At 41.0% G+C, this 20,331-nt stretch overlaps 1 protein-coding gene across 2 annotated transcripts in view; it reads left to right on the top strand.

The window, feature by feature from the left end:
• Nucleotides 1-2,124: 2,124 nt before the first annotated feature.
• Znf789 (zinc finger protein 789) overlaps nt 2,125-20,331 on the top strand; it is a 56,039-nt gene continuing 37,832 nt past the window's right edge. The window contains exons 1-5 of one of the 2 annotated variants that reach the window (XM_047532856.1): nt 2,125-2,183; nt 4,104-5,644; nt 6,542-6,627; nt 9,049-9,175; nt 14,562-15,708. In XM_047532856.1, coding sequence (XP_047388812.1) covers nt 5,611-5,644; nt 6,542-6,627; nt 9,049-9,175; nt 14,562-15,708 — 1,394 coding nt within the window. In that variant the 5' untranslated portion in view covers nt 2,125-2,183; nt 4,104-5,610. Of the gene's footprint in view, nt 2,184-4,103; nt 5,645-6,541; nt 6,628-9,048; nt 9,176-14,561; nt 18,699-20,331 lie in introns of those variants that run through there. The other variant, XM_047532854.1, reaches the window with a different exon arrangement.

Below are 20,331 nucleotides of genomic sequence, written 5' to 3'. Positions count from 1 at the left end.
TATTTTTCTATGTCTATATATCCTTAAACATTATTCTTTGGTTAAAAAAATTGTTTGTAAAACAATTTCCTCAATAATAATACTGACAGGTACTACCTATAAATTACATGTGTATTTTTTACAAGTCTGTTGAGATGTTATTATAAGGAATGCAATTCGTTTTAGTGTACAAATGGTGGCTTTTGGTATATTCAGAGTTGTGCAGCCATCACCACAACCAATTTTGGAACATTTGTCTTCAGAGTGCTAGACAAATGCTGTACAATTGAGCTACATTCCAGCCCTTAGAACATTTTAATAACCCCCCAAAAAAACCCTTTGCCCATCCCTTACCTAACGGCACCTCAGCCCTTGGAAACCACTAACCTACTCTATACAAACTTGCCAATTCTGAACATTTAATATAAATGGAATCATTCAATAGTGGTGCAACCATTATGGAAATCTGTATGGAGATTCCTTAGAAAACTTGGAATGGAACCACCATTTAACCCAGCTATCCTACTCCTCAGTTTATACCAAAAGGACTTAAAGTCAGCATAGTGACACAGCCACATCAATGTTTATAAGCAGCTCAACTCAAAATAGCTAAACTATGGAACCAACCTAGATGCCCTTCAACAGATGAATAAATAAAGAAAATGTGGCATATATATACAATGGAATATTACTCATCTTTAAAGAAGAATGAAAATATGGCATTTGCTGGAAAATGGATGGAGTTGGAGAATATCATGCTAAGCGAAATAAGCCAAACCTCAAAAACCAAAAAAATGCTTTCTCTGATTTGTGGATGCTAATTCACAATAAGGTGGGGGGCACTAGGGAAGAATAGTTAATTTAAATTAGGTAGAGGGAAGCGAAGGGAGGGGAAAGGTTATGGGGGTAGAAAGGATAGTAGAGTGAAACAGACATTATTACCTCATGTACATATATGAAGGCATGACCGATGTGATCCTACAAAATGTACAATAAGAAAAATGAGATATTACATTCCATTTATGTATGATTTATCAAAATGTATAGATGCATTCTACTGTCATGTACAACTAATTAGAACAAATAAAAATAATTTTAAAATTTTTTAAAAGAAAAAATAGTCTTCTTTGGTGTATGACATTTGTGGACACGTTTTCATTTCTCTGGGACACATATATGAGTGGATAATAAATATTATTAATGGTTACATTGTATTTCATCCAATTGATATAAATTTGTTTTGCTAGTTTAATGATAGTTTCTCAACATTTTCTTATTTAAGTATTAACAAAATATACCTGGATTCTTCAAAATAGTGCACTAAATTCATCTCTTAAATTAGAAACTGTGCTCATTCATCTTCACCCAATAAATACAACATGCTTGATTTCATTATTTCCTGCGGTTGGGTCTCATGCATGGTAGGCAAGCACTCTGCCACTAAGCCACGTCTCCAGCCCCCAGTTATTGATTTTATTAATATTTTCCCCGCTGCCTTTTTTCTCAATTTGCTTTAAATTTTGCTTTTCCTAGCTTCTTTTTCCCTTAGGTTTTTCTTCGTCTGTATAAATTTCAGTCGAACACAAATTTACTTATTTTGAGTTTAGTTTTAATGTTTTCATATGAATTTTGTTTTCTTTTGCCATCTCAGCCTCTTATGGCAAACAATCTTTTCCCTCTTTCTTGCCCAGGATTAGCGAAGGGCAAGTGGTGTGGAACAGAAGTAGTTAAAACTGAAGCCTGGCTCCAGATCTCTCTATGGGGTTAAGTCAAAGTTTTCTTTCCTCACCAAGTACTTTGTGAAGCAGGACTGCTCATAACTGGACTCTTAACTTAAAATGTGTAAACATTTTCTCTTGCTTCAGGCACCAATAAATGAAGATGCTCTTATTCACAGTAAATTTCATCAACTCTAAAACTGCAGTACCAACAGAGAAAAGTTTATTTCCAAATAAATAACTCAACAAAAGTCCCCAGATGTAAGTAAACAGGTTTCCACATTTAAAGAGTCCACAGTACAGTCAGGAAAATAAATGAAATCTCATACTCTTTTATGCAACATTCACATTTACATCGTCATGGAAATTAAGAACACCTGGAAAGAAGATAAATACTGAGACTAGGAGAAAGGTGGATGGGTCACCTTTGAGGAATCAGCATCCAGAACGGTGATAGATCTTCAGGGCACTATCAAAGGTAACAAGGTAATCAAGCAATGACTTAAAAATTCTGAGGGAAAATGATTTCCACCCTAGAATTCTATTCTAATCAACAATATTATGGTTAAAATGCATTTTAAGATTTTTTTTGGTGTGTGGTACTTAAGATTGAGCCCATAGCCTTGCCTGCAAAAGCTCTATCCCTAAGCTATATCCTCACTGATGTTGACTTTGTGTGTGTGTGTGTGTGGCTGTACTAGGGATTAAAGCAAGGGGCACTCTACCACTGAGCTACACCCCCAGTTCTTTTTATTTTTAGAAATAGGGTCTAAGTTGTCCAGGCTGCCCTCAAACTTGCAATTCTCCTGCCTCTGCTTCCCAAGCAGATGATGGAATTACAGGATTGCACCATCATACCTGGCATGACAGGCTGCTTTAATCAAAGTGAGGCAAAGATAAATTCTGAATGAATTGGTTTATTGCAATGTACACAACAGCAGAATAAGCAAAAATAAGCAAAAGGAATATATGAAAATGTAGACCAAAATAGGCAAGAAAAACACTCCAGCACAGAGTGTTAGTAATGAAAGACCTTATATCCATGAAAGAAATTGTCCATACAATCTGCAAGAGCAAGCCCTTCAAGGGTGGCATTTATACCACCTTCAGGGTGGAACGCTGAAGATGAAGTGAAATGACTTCATTTGGACAGGGCCTCCTGCCTTTTTAGAGTGAATACTTGCGAAGAGTGGAGTTACAGGAAGGTCTGTCTCAAATAGCAATCTGAAGGTTCTGGTATTTAGAGTTCCAGAAGGTATATTATCTTAGGTTCCAGGTGTCAAAAGTCCCAGATACTATCTCATTTTATATCAGTACACAGTTGTCAGTGTGGCTATGACGGAGGACTAGGGGGACAAGTTCAATGCAGAGGAAATGTATGTATTAAAGAACAGCAAAGAATCTGGTGTGTGTGTGTGTGTATATATATATATATATATATATATATATATATATATATATATATTTCCCCCCCCCCCCCCTGCTACAGGGGATCGAACCCAGGGGCACTCTACCACCATGCTGTATTCCCTACCACTGAGCCACATTCCCAGCCCTTTTATATTTTTTATTTTGAGACAGGGTCTGACTTTGAACTTGTGAACCTTCTGCCTCAGTCTCGGGAGCCACTGGGATTATCAGTGGGTGCCACCAAACCCGGCCTAAATGCTCACTTTGGCTGCTTTAAGTATCAGGGATTGGAGAAAGGCAAGATTAGAGGTGTAAAGACTAGGTGACTACAATTACTTGGATTAGAACTACGCTTGCGATACAATTAATTCCGACTCATTTCTTCGAAGAACCGGAGCTAATGGTTCCAATGTTTCTGAAACCCAGGAAATAAGTTTCTTTAGCCTGGGTGACCCTAAGTCCTTTGGATCAGGTGCGCGGCCCTTCTAATATAAATGCCCCTTAACTCCTGGTGTGTACCCTTCCCCACGTCAAAACCAATCTCCATAGTTGCTTTTTACATCTCTCTGTGAATTCATTCCTAATTGTGTTTCTCCTTTAGTAAGGACAATGGCTTCTCAACCCTGCCTGTGCTTTCTGTTTAACAGCCAGGATGATATACAGACTTTGGGCTTTATTATAAAGGATGGAGAGCCAGGTGCAGCGGTTCAGGTCTATAATCCCACCTACTCGGGAGGATTTGAGGTCAGTCTAGGCAGTTTAGCGAGGCTCTGTATTCAAAAAAATAAAAGGGGCTGGGCATGTGGCTCAGTGGCGGGGCATTTGCCTAGCATGCAGGAGGCCCCGGGTTCAATCCCCCTAGGGATGAGAGACAGACCCAGAAGATGGGGACATTTCAGACCTGTTTTACAGGTCTCTGCCCACCCCCGGTTAAAAAATCACACACTGAAACCATTTGGCGTGTTTTAGCCACAGCTTCTCATTCTACCCCGACAGGCGTTCTATCAGGCGGGGCCTTATCTCGGCTCCGAGGCCCAGAGGCCGCACTCCTCTATCCGCTCACTCTGCTGGCAACCCCCGAGGACCGGCGCCGGTGTCCCCGAGCCCTCTGGGAAGTGGAGTCCTTCCGCCCGGACCCCCGACCCGGCGCTGTCGCCTCCAAGTGCGCAGATGCGACTCCAGAAGGAGCGGCGTCGAGCTCGAGCCTTTTGTGTCCCCGCGCTACGTGGGTCTGGCAGGCGGCCCCGCCCGCTCCTCCCGCCGCCCGGCAGAGCGCAGCCCACTCGGACCCAGCCCTGTGGACAGAGCCCGGCCAGGAGCAGGTCCGGGGGTAAGTGAACGCGGGGGCACCGCCCGTCCGTGCGCGTGGCTCGAACGCTCCCGGCGTTGCCCCAGAGGCCTTTCAGGTTCCGGCCGCGGGGGAAAAAGCGGGGCTGCCCCAGTTTCCCGCCCGACCGCGGGCGCCGGGCGCGCTCCTGAGGGGTCTCCAGTCCGGGCGCGCGCGACTATCCGGGCTCCGCTCTGAGCTCGGGGTCCGCGGGGGCGGGGCCGCCGCTAAGGCCTCTGGGAAGTGGAGTCCGCTCGCGGAGGATTCTGGGAGCCGGCGTGTGGCGGGCGGAGGACTCGGGCTAGCCACACGGGGGAGCGCGAGCGCCTGACGCTGCGCTGGGCGGTCAGCCTTTTCCCTCCGCCAGAGTGGAGGCGTTCTGAACCTGTGCGGCCTGTGTCTTGCTCATCGGAGTTTTGGGGTCTGCCTGTACTGGGGGGCCATTGTCAGCAGCAGTTTGCCTCAGAATGTGCAAGGAGCCCACGGCTTGTACTTTTCAGGGTCTTAAAAAGCGAATGAGGAATCTGAACCATAAGGCTCCCATTTACAGCTTTGTGTTTATGAATATGAAGGAGGAACCAACTGTGATGCCTGCTTAAAGTTATTGCTACCATAATGACAGGCCACCTTCTTGCTACTTTTGTGCTTTAGAGTTATGTGGGAGGTATTTCTGTGCTTCCCCTGCCCCCTTCTTGTTTTTGCGATGCTGGGAATAATCGAACCCAGGGCCTTAAGCTTGCTAGGCAGGTGCTCCACCATTGAGCTGCACCCTTAGCTCTCAGGCATTTCTGAAAGTAGGTGTGTGACTCAGGCCCAGAGCTTACTGCCCTGATTCCCTCCTAGTGTTTTCTTGATACTCCAGAGGATGGTTTTTCAGTCGTGGAGATTAATTTACTCCAATAATAAAGATTCCAAGCCAAGTTGAATTATATATGAGCATTAGACTTAAATGCATAGGAATGAATTTATTGGGACTGGAGATAGAGGGAGATGCTACAGGGAGCAGGAATCAGTTCTAGAGGAAGCCACACCTGACTTCAAAATCTCTCTCGAGTTTCACAGCAGAGTTGGGTGATTTACACAAAGAAGCAGGTTATATATTGCTGAAAAGTCCATTTTCATCTCATCGGAAACAGTACATACTGAGAAAGAAATAGCAGGACAAGTAAGAAAAACATGGATTATCTGACCATTGAAGTTGAGCCAGCAGGTAAGAACTATGGAAATAAACATAAAGTTAAAAATGAGAAGTGGGAGAACTACCCTGATGACAATGAGAAGGCCCCACATGATAGAAAAGAGAAGCAGATATCTGCTCCAGAGTAAATATTAAGAAATCATTAGTAGGGCTAGTCATGGTGCCAAACACCTGTAATCACAGCTTCTTGGGATGCTGAGGCAGGAAGATTGCAGATTCAAAACTATTGTAAGCAATTAAGCAAGACCTTTCTCAAAATTAAAAAATGAAAAGGGCTGGAGACATAGCTCAGTGTTAGAGAGCCCCTCAGTTCAATTCCCAGCAACACACACATGCACAAAATAAATCACTGATAGGCCCCTGTGGCATGTTCTCCAGTCCCCTCCTCCTCTTTCAGCATTGCGGGACTCATCCACATCCCTTCTTAAAGCTGTAAAAGGAATAATATTCCATAGTGTTTGCATTTGTGGAAAGGATAGGTAGTACTTTTCTACCTTTGATAGACTCTTGCAAAAAGGTGATGTGTTTGTTACCTGTGAGTTGAATTTTTTTGTTGTTGTTGTTCTGGAGATTGAACTCAGGGGCACTTAACCACTGAGCTCCGACCCCAGCCCCCTTTTATTTTTTATTTTGAGACAGGTCTCACTGATGAGACTGGTCTCAAACTTGGGATCATCTTGCCTCAGTCTCCTGAGTTTCTGGGATTATAGGTGTGTGCCAACATACCTGGAAAATTTAAATTTTTTTTTTATCAAAACACTTTCACTTTGTTTTCCTACACTGTCCCAAACTGAGATTTTTGAGTTAAGTAAAGTAGGTTTTATTATATAATTAGCTTTTGTCCTAGTGAATTTGGGAGTGGGAATATGGATGTTACCCCCTTAATGGTTTGTTTTCTGCTCCTTCCAGCCATGACTACTGATGTTTCTCTACCCCAAAAACAGAGCACAGAAGAAACGGAACCTACTGTTGAACTTCTTCCTGTTGAGTTTCAGGTGAGTTTGAGTTTAATTTCATTCTACTGAAATCTTGATATAGTGTGTCCTTGTTCCTTTTTTTCATCTTGTTTCAGAGATCAAAGGAAATTCTGTTTAGAGAATAGGACCCAAAATAATTTTTTCTTGAAAACTTGAAGCTCTGGGGAGAGCTCAGTTTGGAGGTTTGAATTTGAGTATTCTATATAGACCATATTTAAAACTATGAAACTGTGATCGCTAAGAGAATGAGTATAGAAAGAAAAGAGGGGAGATATCATTATTGGCTACTTAGCTCTCCAACACTTAGAGGTCAGAAAGATGGAGGGAAGCAGCAAAGGAGACTGAGAAGATGTGACCACCAATGTGGAGGGAGAGCCAGAAGGGTGGCATCCTGTTCCCAGTTGAAGAGAGTGTTGTAAGGAGGAAGGAGTGTTAAATCAGCTGTGTTAAATGCTGCCATTAAGTCAAGAAAGACAAGGCCTGCCTATTATCAAGAACACAAGCAATAATAAGTGTTGGTGTGGATGTGGGGAAAAAGGCACACTCATACATTGCTGGTGGAGCTGCAAATTGGTGCAGCCACTATGGAAAGCAGCATGATTATGCCTCAGAAAACTTGGAATGGACCCACCATTTGACCCAGCTATCCCACTCCTCGGTTTATACCCAAAGGACTTATAATCAGCTTACTATAGTGATGCAACCACATCAATGTTCATAGCAGCTCAATTCACAATAGCTAGATTGTGGATCCAACTGAGATGCCCTTCAACTGACGAATGGATAAAGAAACTGTGGTATATATACACAGTGGAATATTACTTGGCCATAAATAAGAAGAAAACTATGGCATTTGCTGGTAAATGGATGAAGTTGGAAAATATCATGCTAAGTGAAAGAGGCCTAATGTTTTCTCTGATAAGTTAATGACGATATATAACAAGGTGGGGTGGCGGGGGAAAAGAGAAGAATGAAGGAACTTTGGATGGTGTAGAGGAAAATGGGGTGGGAGTTGGTGGGGGACTGAAAGATAGTAGAATGAAACAGATAGTATTATTCTATGTATATTTATGATTATATGAATGGTGTGAATCTACATTGTGTACAACCATAGAAATGAAAAGTTGTACCCCATTTGTGTACAATGAATCAAAATGCAGTCTGTAAAAATAAAAAAAAATTTAATTAAAAAAATTAAAAAAAAAAAAGACAAGGCCTGGGAATTGGATTTAAAGATAGGAAGATCACTGGGTACTACGAATGGCAGTTTCATGGAATGAAAGGATAGGAATGGGTTCAAAAGAAAATGGAGGGAGAGAAATTAGAGCCAGAGACTATAGACAACTATTTTAGAGAGTTTTGCTTTAAATGAAAGAAGCTAGGGTGATAGCTAAAAGGAATAGTAAGACAAGACCAAAACGGTGTTTGATCATTTGTTTTCTAAAGATAGGAAAAATGTATTTATAGGTACATGAAAGTAGATGAAGAAGAAAAGATGTCTAAGGATTGAGCCCTGAGAACTGCAACATTTAGAGCCACTTTTCAAATATTACTTAATTTATTTTAAATAAGAAATTGGGAGAGTTAGGGACAGTACTTACAGAAGAAGAAACTGAGGCTTATGGTAACTTGCTCAGAACCATCAAATGGTTGAACCCTGGTCAGATATGTCTGGTTCTGAATTCTATGCCTCTTCCCATTCTAGTCTACTGACTGACTTTTCCAGAAAGAATTCTGCAGGTAATTCTGGTGAATAAAGTACACATATGACCATCAGTATACATAGAATATGAATCTTACCTTAGAACAGTAGATCATTTTCAACTTAAACTGGCAAATTCACTAATTCATAACAACATTAACTACCAAAGGGTAACTGAATAAATCTAAAAGTCATGACCCAGAGAGAAAAGAGGCCTGCCTCTATTTCAGCATGACTGTCTGTATTCATTCAAGATATCAACCTGAATTTCTTTAAAATCTCAGAATATACTTGGAATCAGTGTAAGTTACATATCTGAGCCTTCTCCTATCAACAACATAGTGATTGACATTGGGTTATCATTCAGTGATTAATTTACATTAGATTCATTTAGTAAAATATGTAAGAGGCAGAAGACTATAGTTAGGACTGTGACTTGGGAGTTAGTATTGCCTTGTCCAAATCCCAAATCTGACCCTTACATCTGTAGCTAATGTAATGGTATTTACTTATTGTATCGAATGATTATTGTTATGAGATAGTTCAAAGGACTTAGTCCATGGAAGTAAATTTTTGTAATGTTAGCTTTCATTATTATGTTTCCTAACACAGACTAATAGTAATTTGATAAAATTCCATTAAGATAAAGGTTGAACCTTCAGATTAAAAAGCACTTCCTCTTCCAGATTATTTCCTTTCCTCAGGATTAACAACCCCTAATGTGCTTGTTTTCACAGGAATTGATGACAGTCAAAGATGAGGAAATGGACTTCACACATGAAGAGCTGGAACAGCTGAATTCTGCCCATAGGTACATGGGCCTGGATATGAAGGTGGAGAATTATGGGAACCTGGTATTTTGGGGTAAGGAAATCTAATTTTGTAATACAAACTGCTTCCTAGGACACAGGTATCTCAGCCAATCTGAGCTGCTATAACAGAATACAATAAAGTTGTTTATAAGCAACAGAACTTTACTTCTATATTTCTGGAAGCTAGGAATTTCAGGATCAAGGTGCTAGTATATATGGTGTTTGGGCTCACTTTCTGGTTCATAGGTGGTGCCTTCTTACTGTGTCTTCATATAGCAGAAGGGGCAAAGAAGGGTCTGTCCGGGGCCTCTTTTATAATTTAATTGTATTTATGAAGGCTTTTCCCTCATCAATCATCTACCAAAGGCCCCACTTTTGAATACTACCAACTTGGGGGTTAAGATTTCAATACATGAATTTTGGGGCATACAAACATTCAGACCACAGCTGTAAGCTTTCTCAATCACTAATGGCATCTAAAATGCCATAGTTTTGCACAAGATTTAGAGATCCCTGATCCTTTAGGCGATCCCTGACCACTCTGGGCTCAGAGTTTTCACTTTTGAAGAGTAAAAGTTTGTTCTAGTGGAATCGAAAAAGGACAGCTTTATTATATTAATTTTAAGACTTATAAAGCTACCGTAATCAAAATGATATTTTATTGGTGAAAGGATAAATATAAATAATGGAACAAAATAGTCCAAACTGGGCACCATGGTACATGCCTGTAATCCCAGTGACTTGGGAGGTTAAGATAGGAGTATCACAATTTCAAAACCAGCCTTACCAGTTTAGTGAGGCCCTAAGCAACTCAGTGAGACCCTGTCTCTAAATAAAATACACAAAAGGCTAGGGGATGTGGCTCAGTAGTTGAGTGCCCTTGTGCCCTTGGGTTCGATTCCCAGTACCAAACTTAAAAAAAAAAAAAAAAAAGTCCAAAATAGATACAAATATGTCCAGTCAATTTCTGGCAAAAGTGCAAAAGTAATTCAATGGAGAAAGGAGAGTGTTTTTTTTTATGCTTTTTAAAAAATTTTTTTATTAGTGCATTGTAGTTATACATAATAGTAAGGTTCATTTTGACCCAATCATATATGCATGGAATATAATTTGCTCCATTTCAACTCTGGAGTGAAACTAACCATATTGCACTATGTATATATATATATGAATACACCACAGTGAGTTTCACCTGTATGTATATCTATAAAGTATCCATTTAAAGAAACAGTAAATAAATAGAAGGAAGACCACTAGAGTAGAGGAAGGAAAACTGGGGTTTGGGAAGGAAGGAGAGTGTTCTTTCCAGTTGTTCAGTTGAATGTTGATATGCAAAAATAAATAAATAAATAAATAAAATAAAAAAACAAACCTTCAGTTCATTATATAATAAATAAATGTAAACCCTAAAACTATAAAACTTCTAGAAGAAAACATTTAAGAACAGTCTTTGTGACTTTTTGTAAGGCAAACTTTAATTAGCTATAACTCTAAATTCTTGGTCTGGTAAAGTTGTCTGAAGTTTGCTTTATTGGAAGATTTTTGCCTTTTTTTTTTTGTACTGAGAATTGACCTCAGGGGTGCTTAACTATTGAGCCACATCCCTAGCCCTTTTTTTGCTGTTGTTTTGACAAAGATCTCACTAAGTTGCTTAGGGCCTCTGAGTTGCTGAGGTTGGCCTTGAACTTATGGTCCTCATTCCTCATCCTCCCAAATTGTTAGAATTACAGGTGTGCACTACCACGCTTGGTTCTATAGTTGCATTTAAGATATGTCCTTTATCTTTGATTTTCAATGGTTTGAATATGATGTATCTAGGGAAGGGTGTGTGTGTGTGTGTGTGTGTGTGTGTGTGTGTGTGTGTTAAATAAACCCTGTGTTTATTTCTGGTGTTTCCATTTTACTTTTTGTTACAGTTTCCACCTCTCTGCTAAAATCCCCAGCTGCTCATGCATTAGTCTCCCTCTTCTATAAGAGCATTTTACGTAACAATCATAATAATTTTTAATCTCTCATAGTTCTACTCTTGGGGTAATCATTCATTCATGTTCTGTTGATTACTCTAACTGTGGCTTTATGCACTCGGACTTGAATAGTACTGGGAAGTAGCGCATGGAGCACGGATGCAAGCTGACCCATTTTAAGGCTGCTGCATCAGTGTAGGTGAGAGAGGATGGGGACTGAATTGGGGTGGCAGTTGTGGGGAGGGAAAGTTCAGGATGGATCTGAGAGAGCTTTGGGAACTTGGTGATTTATTTTTTGTAGTTGGTCAGGTGTAGGGAAGAATCCATTGTATTTCTCAGTTTTCTGACTTTAAGCTAGAACAACTTCATGGTTTTGAAAGGATTAACTGTGTTTCTATATTTAACCCTTTAGAATAGTAGCTTATGGGGCTGGGTGTGTAGCTCTGTGGTAGAGAGCTTGCTTAGTATGTGCAAGGTCCTATGTTTGATCCCCAGCATCACACACACACACACACACACACACACACATGATAGCATCTTGCTTACACATAATAAATACTGTTTTAGTCTGCTTTTTTTTTTTTTTTTTTTTGATACTGTGATAAAAGGACCCAACCAGAACAACTATAGAGGAGCAGCAATCTATTTGGGGGCTCACAGTTTCAGAGGTCTCAACCCACAGACAGCAGGCTCCATTCCTCAGTGCTCGAGATGAGGTAGGACATCATGGTGAAAAATTGTAGTGGAAGGAAGCAGCTCACATGATGATCAGAAAGCAGACAGAGAGAAAGAGGGACTCCACTTGCCAGATACAAATAAATACCCCAAAGCCATGCCCCCAATGCTCCACCTCCTCCAGCAACACCCCACCTGCCTTCAGTTACCACTCTTTTAATCCCACCCGGTGATTAATTTACTGATTGTGTTAAGGCCCTCATAACCCAATCACTTCTCCTCTGAATCTTCTTCCATTGTCTCACATGTGAACTTTTGGGGGACACCTCATATCCAAACTCTAACAAATACTGTGTCAGTGTTTATCTAAATTTAAGTTCATATTGTATGCTGAATTTTATGTACTATGATATTCTCAATTTCTGAAACTTATGACAACATTAAGAATATATGTGCCTCAAATATCAGGTATGTTTTCATAATGGGATAAAAGAATCTTAAGAAATGGTTATTGCCCTCTAGAGTTGCTTTATTACTTATAGTATTTGTGTCCACTTCAGTTCATATGACATAGTAATGCATGCTTACTCTCTACCAGCACTGTGATAGGCCCTGAGTAATATCAGTGAACAAGAGAGATGTGATTCCTTCCCTCACAAAACTTGCCTTTTATTGATAGAGTTTATATTTTTATATTAAAATCTTTTTTGTTAACAAGAATGATGGCATTGTTATTTTCTTAGATGGGGAAAGATATAGGGGAATGTACAGGTTGAAAGAGGAGATGAATCAAGGTATAAGTAATTTTAAGTTTATGGTACAGGTAACATTAAATTTGAGATTTCCAAATGATACATAATGTAGATTAGTGGGGGAGAGAGAATTAATGTGAGAATTAATTCTGGAAATATGGGTTTGGAATCCTTGGTCAATAGCAGGTTATTAAAATCATGGAGTGTATGAGGTCTTTAAAGTAGAGAAGGTGGGCAGAGGGGCAAGAAGAAGGGAACCCAAGACTGATTGCTAAGAACTATCAACATTTAAGAAGAAGAAATAGCAGGAAAAGTTCCAAAGAAGTAGCAGAGATTAGTAAGGCTGGATGCGGTGACTGAGGGAGGCTCAAGTTCAAAACCAGCCTTAGCAACTTAGTTAGATCCTAGCAACCTAGTGAGACCTTGTCACAAAATAGAAAAGAAAAGTAGCTGGGGATATAGCTCAGGTATAAAGCTGTCCTGGGTTTAATTTCCAGTACTTTTTTTTTTTTTTAAAGGATTAGGAGAAAAACCTGGAGAGTTTATCATGTTAGTCAGCATTCCATTACTATAACAAATACCTGAGGTAATAAATTTATTAAAAAAAAAGATTTAGGGACTGGAGTTGTGGCTCAGCGGTAGAGCACTTGCCTGGCATGCGTGAGGCCCTGGATTCCATCTTCAGCACCATATACAAATAAATAAAATAAAAGATTCATTGACAACTAAAAAAATATAAAAAAAGAAAAAAGATTTATTTTGATTCACAGTTTTGAAAGTTTTAATCCATGATCAGTTGACCCCATAGCTTTTGGGCTTGTGGTGACACCGTGCATCATGACAGGTAGCATGTGGCTGAGCAGAACTGTTCACCTAATGGCTGGAGTGCAAAAAGTGAGAGAGAAAGAGACTGGGGTCCCACAGGACCTTTAGAAAGTATGTCCCCAGTGACCTAAAGCCTAACATTACGCCCCACCTCTTAAAGTTTCCACCATCCCCCACCAGGCAGTAGTGTCAAGATGGGAAGCCAAGCCTTTAACCTTGGGCCTTTGAGGGATATTTGAGATCCAAACTACAGCAGCATAGAATCAAAGTCAGGAGAGGGTCAGGGGAGGAGGGCTCAGCCACCAGTGAGTGTCAAGCCCTGCTGAGACACCACCCAACACAGGAGCGACAAGGATCCACTGGGTTTAGGCAATGTGGAAATGGTTCGTGACTTCAATGAGAGCACTTTCAACTGAGTGGTAGGGAGAGAAGCCAGCATGCAGCTAGCACAAGAGCAAGTGTGTGATGAAGAGAAGGCCCAGAACCTGTTTGAGAAATTCAACTTTGAATAAAGGAAGGAAAGAAGGAAGGGGAAGGGACACAAAATCATAGTGAAAACAGATGGAAAACAAACAAAAAGTCTTTGCCTTTAAAATGAGGCTCGAGAGCCACAGTGGCACATGTCTGTAGTCCTAGCTACTGAGGAGGCTGAGACGGGAGGATGAGTTGAGCCCAAGAGTTCAAGACCAGGCTGGCTACAGAGTGAAACACCATCTCATACACACCCACACCCACACACACACACACACACAACAGGTGGGAGGGCTGGAGAGAACTATATAAAAAGCCAGATGTGCTGGTCTTCAGGTGGTATTACCATGAGTGATTTCTTTTTAAAAACATCTCAGTCTCAACCTGTGTTTTCACCTTTCCATCCTTCCTCCAGTTCTTTTATGTTAGCATTTATTCTCATTTCTTCTGCTTACCCTCTCCCCTGTTTTTTCTTTCGGGTTTTCCATTCTGTTAGGTGCAGCATCCTCATTGTCTGACCTTGTATAATGCCTTACATTAGTCATTCAAATACACGTTTTTTTTTGTTGGTGCATTAAAATTATACACAGTACTGGGATTCATTGCTACATGTTTATACATGTATGTGATCTACAAATATGTTTTTAATAGTCATCATTAATTTTAATTTTCTTTATTCTCTGGTTGCCTTAGCAGTTTTCTGTCCCACAACAGAGAGAACACAAACATTTTTTATTTCTATTTATTTCAGATTCTGAATCTCTGCCTGAAACTAAAGAGCTTCTTTCAAAGCAGGAAGTTTATGAAGAAGAGTCACCTGAGAGGAAACTGGTAATAGAAAGACTGAAAAAGGATGACGCCTGGGGCTCCACGTTGTTGGAAGCCTGGGAACGCGAGCACACGTTAGAAAGGCACCCCGGAAATCAGGAGAAACCTTTACGGCCGGTCATAATCAAACGCAGGGGAAAGCTTGCCGAGCATTATCGTGAGATGGGGGAAAGTTCCAACCCAGTTAAACAGCGGAAAGTTTACCGGGTGAAAAGGCCATGGGTGTGCGATGCATGTGGGAAGTCCTTCAGCTACTGCTCAGCCTTTATCTTACATCGGAGGATCCACACTGGAGAGAAGCCCTACACGTGCAGTGAGTGTGGAAAGGCCTTTAGCCGGAGCTCGTCACTCATCCAGCACCAGAGGATTCACACTGGAGAGAAGCCCTACGAGTGCAGCGACTGTGGGAAAGCCTTCAGCCACCGCTCGGCCCTCATTCAGCATCACATCATTCACACCGGAGAAAAGCCCTACGAGTGCAACGAGTGTGGGAAGGCCTTCAACCAAAGCACGTACCTCATTCAGCACCACAGAATACACACTGGAGAGAAGCCCTATAAATGTAAGGAATGTGGAAAAGCTTTCAACGACACCTCTTCCCTCATTAAGCACCAGAGGGTTCATACTGGAGAGAAACCCTACGGCTGTAAAGAGTGTGGGAAAGCCTTCAGTGACCGGTCAGGCCTCATTCAACATCAGAGAACTCATACAGGGGAAAAACCATATGAATGTAGTGAATGTGGGAAAGCCTTTAGTTACTGCTCAGCTCTCATCCAGCACCAAGGAACCCACACGGGGGAAAAACCTTACAAATGTACTGAGTGTGGGAAAGCTTTTAGTGACCGGTCGGCTCTTGTGAGGCATCAGAGAATTCACACTGGAGAGAGACCTTACAAATGTCAAGAATGTGAGAAAGCCTTCAGCCAGAGCTCATCCCTTACAAAGCACCTGAGAACTCACACTGGAGAGAAACCATATAAATGCAACACTTGTGAGAAAGCTTTCAGCCAGAGCTCATCTCTTATTCAACACCAGAAAATTCACACAGGAGAAAAGCCCTACAAATGTAAGAAATGTGAGAAAAGCTTCAGTGTCCGTTCAGCCTTTCATCAACATAAAAAAATTCATAATGGATAGGAAGTACTAAATTCACAAAACAATCATTAATTTTCTCCTGATTTTATAGCTGTGTTCTAAATATTCCAGGGCATATTAAAAAACATAATGAAGCTACGCAGCAGGCTGAGGAAGAAGGATAACAAATTTGAGGCCAGCCTCAGCAATTTAGTGAGAGACCCTCTGTCAAACTAAAAAATAAAAAGGGTTAGGATTATAGCCCAGTGGTAGAGTACCCCTGGATTCAATCCCCAGTACCACAAACAAACAAAATACCAAAAAAATCAAAGAAACAAAACAAACAAAGGCTGTGTTGCACAGGAAATAACCCTCTTTCTTGAAATGTTGCAATGTATGGAACAGACCAATAAGGAATAAATGTGAACATCTGTGATCGTTTAAAAAAAGCTATTAGGCAATGGAACACCTGAGCATAAGATGAATGCCATTGCTTAGAAAGAGGATAGGGATGAGGTGGCAGCAAGGCCAAAATGTTCCTGGTACAGTTGGAGGAATGTTGGCTTTGGTGAGGCAGAAAGCAGATGAGGTTGTGAGAAGCTGAAGATACTTCTTGTTAAAACTGTAGTGCAAGGCAGGCACCTGTTATCCCAGCCACTCAGGAGCCTGAGGTCTTGGGAAGGAAGACCGTGAGTTCAAGGCCAGCCTCAACAACTTAGTGAGGCCATGTCTCAAAATAAAAAATAAAAAGGGGTGGGGATGTAGCTGAGGTGTAGCGTGCCCCTGGATTCAATCCCCAGTACAAAAAAAAAAAAAAAAAAGGTAGATGTAAAACTCCTCATGAAAACTTGGGAAAGCAAAATTGCGTAAGAAGCTTTAAAAGATACTTGGTTTCCAGCTCCAGGGATGCTGATGAAATCTGACAGGGTAGCAGGGCCTGGGCACCAGGAATTTTAAAACTCCTCAGCTAATTCCAATATGCAGCCAAGATTGAGAACCATTGATTTAGACTGTGCACAAGGATCACATGCAGCTGAACAGATAACACTCAACATAAGCTCTTAAGTTCTTTTGCCTCCTTGTTTCTGCTTTTGCTTCTCCTTGCTAATTACATAACATCTCTGAACTGATTTTTTAAAAATATATTTTTTAGTTGTCAATAGATCTTTTATTTTATTTATTATATGTGGTGCTGAGAGTTGAACCCAGGGCCTCACACATGCCAGGCAAGCGCTCTACCACTGAGCTACAACCCCAGCCCCTGAACTGATTTTTGATACCATCACTTGGATCTTTTTAGTTCTGACTTCATATGGTCTGACCTACCTGATACTAACTTTGTTTCTGCCCCAAACTGACCATTGCCAATATGCTCCTTCAAGCCTGTTTATAGTTCTCGACCACTTCTGTGTACTAGGATCCCAAATCATGCTTGCTACACATGATCTAATGGTGGCAAATGTTAACCAGGAAAAACAGCTGAGAGGGAGACTTACAAACCGGAAGTCAGTGAAGAAGACAGTGACTGGAAGGGCCTTTTGGAGTTAAACTTTTAATTCTAGCTATATAGTTTTTGTCATAGTATTCCGTGAGATTATAATAAAATTTAGTTGTGTACACAAATTAATATAGGATTTCAAGGGAGGGATGTGGTAGGAAGGGAAAATCAAGAAAAAATGGAAAAGGTCAATATTTTTTTTTATAATCTTGTGCAGGAATGAGCAAAAATCTTACTTCAATGCTATTTACTCATGCAACTGCTGTGCTAGGCACTGGAGAATGGAGTAATTTCCTTATTGTGTGGCTCTTACATTCAGGGAACTTGAAATTGGTTTCACTGAAAACCTTCCATCATATCACAACCTCAGAGGATGTGCTGATAAGAGACTTCTGTGCCCAGCATTCTTTCTCCCTTGGTTTCTCTCTAGTGCAGGAAACTCTTTCTAGGAAGAATGCTTTTTTTCAATAATACTCATCATGTTCTCATTATTCCATAATAATTCCTGGGGCCAGCCTCTTATCACAGTATACGAGCAGACCCAGGAGCCATAGACCTTAGAAAACCATGGTGGTACTGTAACTTGTATCAGTTAGCATCATGAGACTGTCACCTTAGGTTACTGATGGAGGTGTCTGTGTTGAAGGAGAATGATGAGATCCAGTGTAGACAGTGACAGGAATGTTAAAGGAGAAGTATCTCAATTGAAAAAGTTCAAATTTTGGGAGAAACCCCAAGGTAGATGTAGAGGGTAACCTTAGTATTCTTCCACTGAAGCCCTGGGGGTGATTTTTATCTGTCCTAGGTTAATTCATCATGTTTAGCTTTATTTTTTCCCTTAGATCCTCAAAGATTCAGCTTGCTTTTCTTTATACAGCCATCTGGGGAGGTTTTCTTCTTCCCACTGGCTTTGGAATATAATGATACCACCTTAGCTCCTCTACTCTCTTTAATTAACTGATTGTCAAAATAACCATGCAGGCCCCTTTTATGTTTTATGGCTAAATAAGTGGGAAAACAGGTGTGTTTGTTTTGTTTTATTTTGTTTTGTTTAGGGTACTGGAGATTGAAAGCGGGGTGCTTAGCCACTGAGCCACATTCCCAGCCCTTTTTATATTTTATTTAGAGACAGGGTCTCACTGAATTGCTTAGGGCCTCGCTAAGTTGCTGAGGCTGGCCTTGAACTCATGCTTCTCCTGCCTCAGCCTCCTGAGCTGCTGGGATTAACAGGCGTTCGCCACCACCCAACTTGTTTGTTTTAATAGTATCCTAGGTTCTTTAAGGTACGTGGTAATGTGGCTCAAAATTGCGAAGAGCTTGGGGTTCCTATCATGAGGCCTGGAGTAAACTGAGATTGACTCTATAATGGACTGGTGGGATTCTCAGCTTCTGAGAGAAGAGCAAAAATGGAAGCAAAATTGATTGTTTTGCAGGTGTTGTGCATTGACTGTGGTACTCTGGAAATGTTGGTTGCTTTTTTTTTTTTTTTTTTTTTGGTACATCAGACTAAACCCAGAGCCATTCCATCACTGAGCTACAATGATGAGCTACATCCTCAGTCTTTTTATTTTACGATAGGGTCTCACTAAATTTCTGAGGCTGCCCTCAAACTTGCAACCCTCCTGCCTCAGCCTCCTGAGTTGCTGGAATCACCTGGATCTCTCTCTCTTTTTTTTATCAGTGGCACTGGAGAACCCAGGGGTGCTCTACCACTGAGCCACATCCCCAGCCCTTTTTTGGTTTTTATTTTGAGACAGGATCTCACTAAGTTGCCCAAATTGGCCTTGAAATCACACTCTTCCTCCTTCAGCCTCCTGAGTTGCTAGGAGTATGGGTGTTCACCACTGTGCCTGACTTGTCAGCTGCCTGTCTGTACTCATTTAGAATGTCTTGGTATTCTAAGAAGATCCGTATATTCTAACAGGGGAAGGTAGGGCTTCAGAGGTTCTCACCTCGGGAAAGATCGCACAACTGGTAAATGACAGGATCAGGACTGCCTCCCAGGCTTGACTCTTCTCATTCCCTTTGCAAGATGGATTTTCTGGCTTCTCTGATTATACACAGAGCTACCTCCCTGCCATGGAAGCCCATAGGTGGCAAAGATATTGACAACTTCTGAGCAGGACCATAAGAATTATTTTATTTGGGGTGACACAGAGGGAATTCAAGTCTCGATTGGCCAAGACCAAGAAAGCAATCTGAGCATAAACAGGTAGTAGGCAAATACACCAAAAATAGAAATTGAAAAACCAAGAGTAGTTCATCCAGAGGTGAAGCAAGTGGGATATCAGTGTCTGTGCCAATGGAATGTAGGCCTCATTGTCTTAGAAGGAATTTTTGAGTGCCTGGAATATAAGGATAATAACAGAAAGATAAATGCCACAGATTGGGGCAGAAAGTCCTTTAATAGACACACTCACAAATTGGAAGCTCCTAGGTATCCCTAAGCATTTAACACTAAGAGATGAGGGCAGAAGGGTGGCAATGCCAGTCACTGAGAGGTTGGATCTGGAACATTGGGTAATAATGACAACCAGAACATATCAACAGCTTGCTGGGTACCAAGTACCATTGTATCAACTCACATATGTAAACTCCTTTATCCTCACAAAAGTTTACAAGTTTGCTGGACGCAGTGGTGCACACCTGTGATCCCAGCAGCTCTGGAGGCTGAAGCAGGAGGATGGAGAGTTCAAGGCTAGCCTCAGCAACTTAGCAAGGCTCTAAGCAACTCAGTGAGACCCTGTCTCTAAGTAAAATGTAAAAAAGAGCTGGGGATGTGACTGAATGGTTAAAGCGCCCCTGGGTTCAATCCCTGGTACCAAAAAAAAAAAAAAAAAAAAAAAAAAAAGGAAAGAAAATTACAAGTTAGATACTATTGTCACCTTCATTTTATAAATGAGGAAATTGAGGTTGACAGGCAAAACTTGTTTTGCATGGACATATACAAAAGTTGGTTGTTCACAGAGTGGCCGACTTATAAATAGTTCAGAAATGAGGCAAGAGATGACCCATGTAGATTTCTTATATTTTCTTTCCAGTCGTTCTTCCATACAATATTTGAAACATTGCAGTCTGTTGTAGTGGTGATGGTTTTCTGTGAGTGGCAGGGAGGACAGAT

This window comes from Sciurus carolinensis, chromosome 18, assembly GCF_902686445.1.
Source record: "Sciurus carolinensis chromosome 18, mSciCar1.2, whole genome shotgun sequence".
Lineage (NCBI taxonomy): Eukaryota > Metazoa > Chordata > Mammalia > Rodentia > Sciuridae > Sciurus > Sciurus carolinensis.
Note: the sequence above shows the minus strand (reverse complement) of the source record. Positions and strands in the feature narration are given on the sequence as shown.